Source organism: Acartia tonsa, chromosome 3 (genome assembly GCF_053477335.1).
Source record: "Acartia tonsa isolate MP-2025a chromosome 3, ASM5347733v1, whole genome shotgun sequence".
In the NCBI taxonomy this organism is placed as follows: Eukaryota; Metazoa; Arthropoda; class Copepoda; order Calanoida; family Acartiidae; genus Acartia; species Acartia tonsa.
The window spans coordinates 15795335-15804942 of record NC_137262.1 but is presented as its reverse complement, the minus strand read 5'-3'; the positions used below and the strand labels follow the sequence as shown (position 1 = coordinate 15804942).

Genomic DNA, 9608 nt, shown 5'->3' with positions numbered 1-9608 from the left:
TAGTGTTGTCTGCTGTAGTGTCAGTTACGCTGTCAGCCTTTTTAACATCTAAATGATAAAAGATTCTATTTTGTTCAAATTGTTCTTTAAAACAACAACAAAAAAACGTTTTATCTGTCACAAGTGACAACTCGTTGATACTTTTTTCGTTGTTAAAAAGTAAACAGGCTTTATGAAAATCCTGGGGTAAAGGAGGGGAATGGGGAAGATCATTATTTTAGCCCGCTACAAAGATCACCTTATTTATAGATCATAAAAAGTTGATATGAGATGCAAGTAATAATAAATCCATTATCCTTTTAAACTATGACTTTAACAAATTAGAATCTTCCATCCCTGAATTAGCTTGATCCTTATTGACAGAATCAATGGACTCTTTGGCATCACCAGCAGCTGTCACTGATATAGGCGCTGATGTTTCTTTTTCTGGTGCTTCTATAAAAATGTTATTATGTCTTGAATATATTTCTTTATAATGTAACCGATTACTCCTTTCATTTTATTTTAACAAGTAAAAACCCCTATTCATATTTATTCTGTCCATTACTTATTTGCTTTTCTTACAATTCTATGTTTTTTTTATATTTGTGTTGTGTGAAAAGAAAAATATTTATCTAACTGCAAAACACCTTCCTTTTTAATTTGCAGCTACTTTGCTCTATTGCTTATGGACATTATTTATCTTACTACGTTCAATTACAAATGCTCTAGATTCGGTTAAACATAATCAATAAATCAATCAGACAGAACATTCCTGTGGTAGCTGCTTCAACAGTGTCATTTGTTTCTACTCTTTCTTTGCTGTTAGAATTAGCTGTTACAACTACTACTGCGTCAGCAGCAGAGGTAACTTTATCTTGTTGTAGTTGTGTTGCAGGGTCAATACTGTCGGAATTTTGTGTAGGTTTGGTTGAGCTGTTTTTCTCTGAGACAGGTTCTGGGATAGGAACATTTACACCCATGGCTTTTCGTACTGCTGTTGCTTCCACTAATTCACCTTAACATGAATTTGAGGTTAGGATTTAAAAATGTATATTGAAAAGGAGAGAGAATAGCGTCAAGAATTGGTTCAACGATAAAGTTACGATTTTAAAACCTGGTTGAAGATACAATAATAGAATAAATTCTCAATATTATCTGACTCAATTAGCAAGCATTGTAAAAGATTTTGACTAGAAAAATATTTCTCTAAAAAATGTATATTCATTCAAGTAGTTTTCTAATAAAACACCCATAGTTGTTATTCTTAATTGTTTAATTATATTAAGAATGTTTAAGAATATTTGGTTTCTCAGGCTATACTCAAAAACCAATGCACATCTTAGAAAAAATCTATTACACATTTTTAAAATCGCCATACTTTATTGCCAGCAATCTTAAGAATGACTTTTTCTTAGGTAAGAGTTTTCTGAGATGAGCAGTTTCTTACCTGGTTGTGTAGATTTGAGAATTGTGGTAAGGTTATCCAGCACCTTGCTAGCCAGTTTAATTTCAAAGTCGGATGGCTGCTCAACCTGCCAAACAAAACAAAATTATTTTCATTAGATCATGTACATTTGAATATAATAAATAAGGGAATACTTTCTCAATGAAAAAATATATAAATACTACCTATAACAATTCTTTTATTAAGGGGGGGGGTTTTAATGCAACCATCTCGTAATCAATGTATAAATGGCACTTAAAATTCGAATTTTGATCTGAAATTGTGCATGAGTAATCCTTGGTAGGTCTATTTTCCCTAAATCGAAAAAAAAAGTTGAAAAAGTGACGGCTAACGGCTCAGCCGTTTAGCCGTTTTTTTGGCTATTTTTAGGGCAAATCTTCATAAATTACGTAGAAATCAACTTTTTGAAACATATTTTTGCTTTAAATCATGTGAAATGATACAAAAAAACATTTTTTAGATTTCTAGTACCAGCAACTTCCGCCTAGAACCGTTTGAAAACATTTTGGATCGGAAAAGAGCATTATGTGGAGAGAGGTTTCGTGACGGATTTCGCTTGAAAATACCCAACAAATGTCTAAACGGATGAGCTGCCAGCCGTTAGCCGCTACTTTTCCAACTTTTTGTTCGATTTAGGGAAAAAAGACCTACCAAGGATTACTCATGCAAAATTTCAGATCCAAATTCGAATTCTAAGTGCCATTTATACATTGATTACGAGATGGTTGCATTAACCCCCCCCCCCCCTTAATAAAATGCGCATAAAAAAACCCAAAAAAAAACAAAGATTTGAAATAAAAAAAAGGGAAAGAAAGGTTGCGGGACAAATCCGTAAAATGTGTGTTTTAAGGCTTAAAAATAGTAGTAGAACGATAATATTCACTAAATATATGTCAGTATTTCTTATTGAAAAGAACTTTAGGTAGACAACAATTTTTTTTTTTTTTTTTAAAGTTAACATAAATTTTTATCGTTCTACTACTGTTTTTAACTTAAAACCCACAACCTTTACGGATTTTACCCGCAACCTACCTTTCCCTTTATGCCAAAACAAAGATGTCTCAATACCTGATTAAGATTGAAGTTAGGACAAACATTTAGCCTGCTTGTTTGCGAAGCTTTCAGGTTACTCAACAGCATGGCCGTCCTGTCCAGCCGCTGCTCAATCGTCCTGTTGGCGTCCAGCTCCGACTCCCTCGTCTCAAACTCCTCCTTGAGACTGTCAATGAAACTCATGTCTATACCCTCCTCATTCAGGCTCTTTAACGAGTCAAAATCTATAACAGGATCATCATTAGTGGCTGTTGCTGTTGTTGTACTACTGTTATTATCATCAGTCTCCATATCCTCCTTCATGTCCTCTTTGATGGGGCTGGTGGGTGAGGGGCCCGTAGAATCGTTGCTGGATTCAGAATCCCGACCCTCCAGAATGTCGATCAAACGGTCGACAAACGTATGGGAATAATCTTCTCTACACACATTTCTAAAATAAATATAAGTTAAGGTACAATTCCTTTCAATGTAAACAAAAACACATAAAAAATTCAAGATTCCTTGCTGAAATGTCAAAAGGCAATTCAAATCTAATTAAGGAACTTCATAAATATCAGTTTGCTTTACAGAACAACTACCTACCCAACTTTTTATTCATAATTCAAAAATTATTATGTCTTAATATTCTATTATAGTTGGGCTTAACTTTTCAAATGTTGCATTCGTTTAGTAAAAATTTTCTTTCAAAACTAAGAGAAAAACCTACTTGATTAAATCATGGTACTGACTCCCTTGCGGCAAACTGAATTTATCCAGATTTGTCTAAAAAGAAATAAAAAATTAGAAAAAATCATCACATTTCAAATATCTTTTGTCAACACATTAGTGTACAAGGAATATATTTTAAACTAACTCAACAATCAATTTAAAAGTAATTTTGCTAAATCAATACAAAAGGCAAATGCAAAAATTTAATATTTTCTTAGTTATAAGCGACGGGAAGTGCATGGTTAAAGAAAATGCGCGTAGAATGAAACTTTTCAGTATATCACGTGGCCTGAGTTGCGCGTAACGTGTGAATTGCATTCAGGAGTCTATGATTTACTAAAAAGTAAGGCTGTGCTGATCTCAGCCAGTTGACCGCGAGCAACCTTTAAAAATGGCTGCTTATCCTGTACTGACCTGTACTAGTTGTGTCTCCTCCAGGGTTAGGCTAGAAAATGTGGAATCATAGGTGGGACCATACGAGGAATAAAAGTTGTACGAGATTGGATACATTGCCTAAAAATAAAGTTAGTTTTAGATTTTAAAAATAATCAGTTTTAGAATCTATGCATGCTTGGAAAGTCGTTGGCTGCAATCAATAACATTAATTTTATGAATTTATGAAAATTTTCTTTATGTTAGTGATTTCAAAAACGTTGTATTTCTAACAAAGAAAGCAAGGAATTTTAGGATAATTTTGCTCTTTTCGAGTTAATTGAAAAAAAACATCTCACACAAGTTATATTAAAAAAATCTCATTATCTTTCATCGAATTACAAAAATTTAGCTATTGATTTTTCCATACCTTTACTATATTTCTTTTGTCTTCTCTGAATCCATACAGATAAGAGGTTCCAACCTTTACACGACCTACAAAATTTATAAATAATAAAAAAAAACTGACATTATTATGAACACAAAAATCCATTATTATTAAAAATATTTTGATATTAAAAGCAAAGACCGTTTGATTTAGAATTAGTGGAATTGTGCTTTGGGGAAAAATGGTTACCTATGAGGTGTCCTAATGATATTGGCCTATCTCTTTCAGTTCCAGGTATAATTCCATCTCCAACTGGCGGTAAAATTGCCAGGCTTGTGAAACCATCCTGAAAATTGTTGCAAATTGTAATAGGTTCTTTAATTCAAGACGTAAAACATGTAGGTGATGTATACATGTTTATCTTCATTACGTATATGTATATCTTTTACTCACCAATTTAACCATACATATTTACTCATCCTACGTCCTATTTTCTGCTATGACTGTTGTATATGGGTATTTATTAAATAAAAAAAGAATGATTTCTAACTTATTTCAAATAAGATTTTAATTTAGCAGGGATTGCAACCCAAGACACATGACACAAAAGGGGATTCGGATTGGATTATCGAGTCGGATGTTGATTTAAATTCTGGATTAATCCGAGTTTAATAGGCGGGTATCTGAAACTGATTAATTTGGATTGCAATCCGTTGAATTTAGCCGGTGATGGCAATTCAAATATATTTAGAATGAATCCGCAATTATTTTAATAATCCGACAAACATCCGAAACCGAATGTGTGAAAATAACCTCGGATTGATATCCTTGAATTTAACTTACCTTTTGTCTAGGGAACAATGTGTTTACGTCTTTACTATTCTCCTTGTTCCTCCCTTTCTTTTTCTTTCTTTTTATTCTGTTCTTAATATTGTCTTTTCTCAGGTGTAGATCATTTTCAACAGCAGTTCCATTAACTGTTGTTTCTGTGCTGTCTTTGCTTTGATCGCCTCTTGTTAATAATCTGCGACCCATTGTTTGGTGTTAATATGTTTCTGAAATATTAAAAATAAATATAGTTTTAACAATAACCATCATCAAATTGAAGACTAGATGATCACAAAAATTTACTTAGAGAAAATTCTATATTATCATTTTATGACAATGATAAAGTAGTAGATGCCATTAATGAATTATTTTCTCAAATTTTAATAATCAAAATTACATCACTGCTATATTGTTGGAAATAAAAGTTTACATTATTATAATTATGCTTAAGATAATATTGGCAGTTATCATGGTTCTTATAAAAATAAATCAGTATCATAATCTTGTTTCAAATTAGCATTAATTGAATTATTTAATTAATCAGACAAAAATTTTTCTAACCAATAGGCTGAGTTTCTTTGTACAGCCATTCCAGGGCACTTTGCTTTCCAGCTGCCTTCAGTAATGGTGCAACCTTGTCCCTGCAAGTTTGGTGATATGAATTCAGCCAATCAATCTCAACTCTTGTCATCAGAGTAGGATCAATCAGCTTTTGCTGAATGGGCACGAGGGTAATAGCCTCGAATGTCAGCATTTTTGTACCAGTATTAAATTTTGTTTCAGCAGGAACAACTTTTACCAAAGTCTCAATCCTGATTCCAAACTTGCCAGCTTCATAATATCCTGGCTCGTCAGAGAAAATCATGCCCTCTTGAACTCCAGGATCATTAGGATTGTGCCTGAAACTAATCCCAGACGGACCCTCGTGAACATTAAGAAATGCTCCCACCCCATGGCCAGTACCATGGCCATAGTCGAGTCCAACATTCCAAAGGTGCATTCTAGCCAGGGTATCCAGTCTCACACCCAAACATTTGTCGGGAAAAACAGACATTCCCAATTGAATCATACCCTTCAACACTCGCGTAAAGCATTCCTTTTCGTAATCAGTTGGTACACCGAAATGTAGGGTTCGAGTAACGTCAGTGGTGCCATCTTTATACTGAGCTCCACTGTCAATCAGGTACATTTCTTCTGTTGTAATAGTCCTGTCCGTGTCTGCTTCTGGTCTGTAATGAATAATAGCACCATTAGGACCGACACCACTGATTGACGGAAAGCTCAATCCCATGAAGTGTTCCTGTTCCTTTCTGAACGACTCCAATACATCGGCTCCAGAAATTTCAGTAACCTGACCCGAGGGAATGTTCTTCTGAAGCCAGGCAAAGTACTGTATCAAAGCTGCGGCATCGCGTATGTGAGAATTCTCAAATCCTTTCATCTCCACGTCATTCTTGATTGCTTTCATGACTGTGACAGGAGAAAGTTTGGAGACACATTGTGCTTGAGGTATTAAGCTGACTAGACCATGACTTGCCGTCTTGGGAAACCAAACTTTTCCAGGCTCTTTACCAAGTGCTGTTATATAACGTTTGATATCGTCATAGTCCTTAATCTGAACAGATTCCTCCATATCTACAGAAGAAAGGAAATCTTTGAGGTTATCACTGACTTGTTTGGGGGAGATAAAAAGCACCACTTCTTTCAAGGTCACAGCACAGTAGCTGAAAAATACAGGATTGAAGTCAATATCAGATCCTCGGATATTGAGAAGCCATGCAACGTCGTCCAAAGCACAGAGTATCAATGCTTTGCAGTTGTTTTCTTTCAATTCTTTTCTAACCTCTTCTACCTTACTTTGCCAACTTTTACCTAAAAAAATATATCAACAAATAAAAAAAAAGACTAAAAATTATCATTTTTGACAAATTGTTCTTTAATAAAATAATAAATCAAATCAAGTTGTAATGTGCATCATTTGTTGCAATTTTAAGATAAGAGAAGTTTTGCTTATATTAAATTTAAGATACGAAGTAAACAATGTGAGGTACCTGTAAAGCAGTATTCTAATGGAAAGACTGGATTTTCAGGTCTAGCTGGCTGAGGGTTTTGTTTATCCTCCCTCCATACTAAATCAACCAAATTCTGGTCAAGGGCGTGCAGTCTTGATCCAACAGTTTCTAGCTGCTCGCTCCATGCCTTCCAATTAGCACTTGACACAAGGAGAGGATCAATACCAATAACACTTCCAGGTTCAAGATTTTTAACCAACCAATCAATTTGCTTGGGTGTTGTGGCCAACCCATCCTTCATAAGCACCCAATTAGAATCCATTTCTTTTTGAGCTTGCAGGTAATACCTGCCGTCGGTCCACATTAGCGCCTGTTTTGGTGTTATCACAGCTGATCCAGCCGAGCCCGTAAAGCCAGAAATATATTCCCGCCGTGCATCTACAGCCGCCAGATATTCTGAATTGTGGGCATCGCAGGAAGGTACTAAGTAGGCAGCTAGCGGTTCGGGAACATGGTGCAAATCTTTCATGTATTTTCGCAGCAAACCTAGCTGCTGCGTTGTTCCGGATTTCATTGTGCTATTATTGTTATCTGCCGGGAAAGCAGATTTTAGTCTGGAAAATAATAAAACTTGTGAAGTTCTGTTTATCACTAATAATGAACTGTTTGTAACACTTTTAATAGAGGTGAATTTTGATAAACTATATATCATTTTTATGTTTTAAATGAGAAGTCTGGAAAAAATCTTTATATTTCTCTTGTGGTTATTGTAAAAGGTATTTTATAGAGAAACTGAATTTCATATCATTAATAATTTTATTAAGGCGCTATAGATATATATTTCGTCATTTCTTATATCACATTCTTAAATACTGTTCTAAGGGAGTTTTTATGGCATATTTTTATTCATACAACACATAAATATAACGTTTAAGGGCAAAAATTGGGACGGAAAAGCATCTAAAACATACTTATGTGCAAAAACAGGGATTTTTGGCCATAAAAACATATTCGCCGGCAAAAACTGTTGAATCATGACACTCAAATATCCTTTATGAGAAAGCAAATACAAATCCTTTCATATAAAATACAAATAAAAGCCTAGACGGTGACGGACAGACAGACAACAGATAGACCACATGTTATTCTAAAAACAAAAAAAAAGATTTTTATTATAATTTAAAATAATTCATTTTTGTTCATAAAAAAAAGCACAAAAGTTTATAAAAAAAATAAATAAAGTAAATAAATAAATGTTTTTAAATAATATTATTACTTATGAGGCGACTCTGTGAAACCAAGCTTTGCTACGTGCAGATAGCGGCATTCAACATCAAGGGGGAAGGGATCGAGAGGGGTGCTTTGTGTCAGCGTTGCCAACTTTAATATATCACAATAAAATGTTTCATAAGTATTATATGAAACCAACTCAGGAATTTAGCGAACTAAATTAAAATAACAATTGGGGGTCAGAAAAAAACGTCATTACAACAAAGCGTTGCCCCAAAAAATCGAAATTTTACTGATATATTTTTTTTAAAAATTAATTAAGATGTTGGTTACCAATCCATGAAGAAAACTTCATAGTAATGAAAAATGTAGTTGGATAACAAAAAGAAAGTATCTAACACAAACTAATTTTAGGTTTTAAAAAGCTTAAACTAGTTCTTACTATGAGTTTAGGCTAATTTATATAATTAAATTAAAGTTTTTCAACGCTTTTGAAAATATAAATCATTAAAATATATCATGAGCCATGAATTTCTATAACAGAGCGTCCTGTTTTGATAATTTTTATTAAAACTTTAAGAAATGTAATAAATTATTACAAGAGTTGGGAACCATGTATTTAGATAGAATTTGCGGCATTTTCATGTGCCGTGCGCACCGACCTCGAGTCGAGTTTAATTTTCATAACAAACATGAAAAAAATGCTAATTTTAATAGATTATAGCATCTAAATTGTTAAAAATGTATTTTCTATGGTAGTTAATAAAACGATCATTCAATTTTTAGTAGCGAAGCTACTCTATAATTCACTTTGTCCGTCCGTCCGTCAGTCCGTAACGCTATGGGGGAAATGGGATTTACTCAGCTCCTATAAAAGAAAGAATGCTGAAATTTTTTGACAACATTCCCATCAATAAGGAGCACAATTAAGTATAAAACATCGATGGCGGTAGGACCGCTTTTTAGCAGGTTTTAGGCTATTTTCGTATTTTTCACATTTTTCTCAATATCTTCTGTGTTTATGATGCGATTTTCAAAATTTTTTCAGTTATAGATATCTAAATTAAATTTTCATTCCTTTAAAGAAACCAACTATGATGGTCGGACTGCCTTTAAGCAGGTTTTAGGCTATTTTTGTATTTTTCACATTTTTCTCCATATCTTTGGTGTTTATGGTCCGATTTCCAAAATTTTTTTAGTTATAGATATCAAAATTAAATTTCCTGTCCTTTTAAGAAATCAACCATGACGGTCAGACTGTCTTTCAGCAGGTTTTAGGCTATTTTTTTTATTTTTCACATTTTTCTCCATATCTTTGGTGTTTATGGTACGATTTCCAAAATTTTTTCAGTCATACATATCAAAATTAAATTTCCTGTTGTTTAAAGAAAACAACCATGAGGGTCAGGCTTCCTTTTTGCAGGTTTTTGGCTATTTTCCAAATTTTTTTAAGTTAAGGATTTAAAAATTAAATTTCCTGTCGTTTTAAGAAAACAAGCATGGCGGTCAGACTGCTTTTTAGCAGGTTTTTGCTATTTTTATATGTTTTATATATTTCATTATATCTTTG

At 33.5% G+C, this 9608-nt stretch overlaps 2 protein-coding genes across 2 annotated transcripts; both read right to left on the bottom strand.

Moving 5' to 3' along the window:
* Positions 1-304: 304 nt before the first annotated feature.
* LOC145314776 (bromodomain-containing protein 7-like) lies at positions 305-5003 on the bottom strand. The gene is made up of 9 exons (XM_080154853.1): positions 4812-5003; positions 4218-4314; positions 4011-4075; positions 3623-3721; positions 3207-3262; positions 2516-2930; positions 1430-1514; positions 757-997; positions 305-437 (listed from the first exon to the last, which is right to left on the bottom strand). Exons 1-9 carry the CDS (start codon positions 5001-5003, stop codon positions 305-307), a joined length of 1383 nt encoding a protein of 460 aa, XP_080010979.1.
* Positions 5004-5020: 17 nt separating this feature from the next.
* On the bottom strand, positions 5021-8107 carry ApepP (Aminopeptidase P). The gene is made up of 2 exons (XM_080152881.1): positions 6848-8107; positions 5021-6668 (listed from the first exon to the last, which is right to left on the bottom strand). The coding sequence occupies exons 1-2, from the start codon at positions 7518-7520 to the stop codon at positions 5353-5355; spliced, it is 1989 nt and encodes a 662-aa protein (XP_080009007.1). The 5' UTR covers positions 7521-8107; the 3' UTR covers positions 5021-5352.
* Positions 8108-9608: the final 1501 nt, after the last annotated feature.

What these genes read in the sequence shown, in the direction of transcription:
- ApepP (XM_080152881.1), bottom strand. Translation starts at nt 7,520, where the DNA reads ATGATATATAGTTTATCAAAATTCACCTCTATTAAAAGTGTTACAAAC. An exon ending in ATTAGAATACTGCTTTACAG is followed by an intron (nt 6,669 to 6,847) that starts GTACCTCACATT and finishes ATATTTTTTTAG; the next exon opens with GTAAAAGTTGGCAAAGTAAG.
- LOC145314776 (XM_080154853.1), bottom strand. Translation starts at nt 5,003, where the DNA reads ATGGGTCGCAGATTATTAACAAGAGGCGATCAAAGCAAAGACAGCACA. An exon ending in CATTGTTCCCTAGACAAAAG is followed by an intron (nt 4,315 to 4,811) that starts GTAAGTTAAATT and finishes AACAATTTTCAG; the next exon opens with GATGGTTTCACAAGCCTGGC. An exon ending in ATCATTAGGACACCTCATAG is followed by an intron (nt 4,076 to 4,217) that starts GTAACCATTTTT and finishes TAAATTTTGTAG; the next exon opens with GTCGTGTAAAGGTTGGAACC.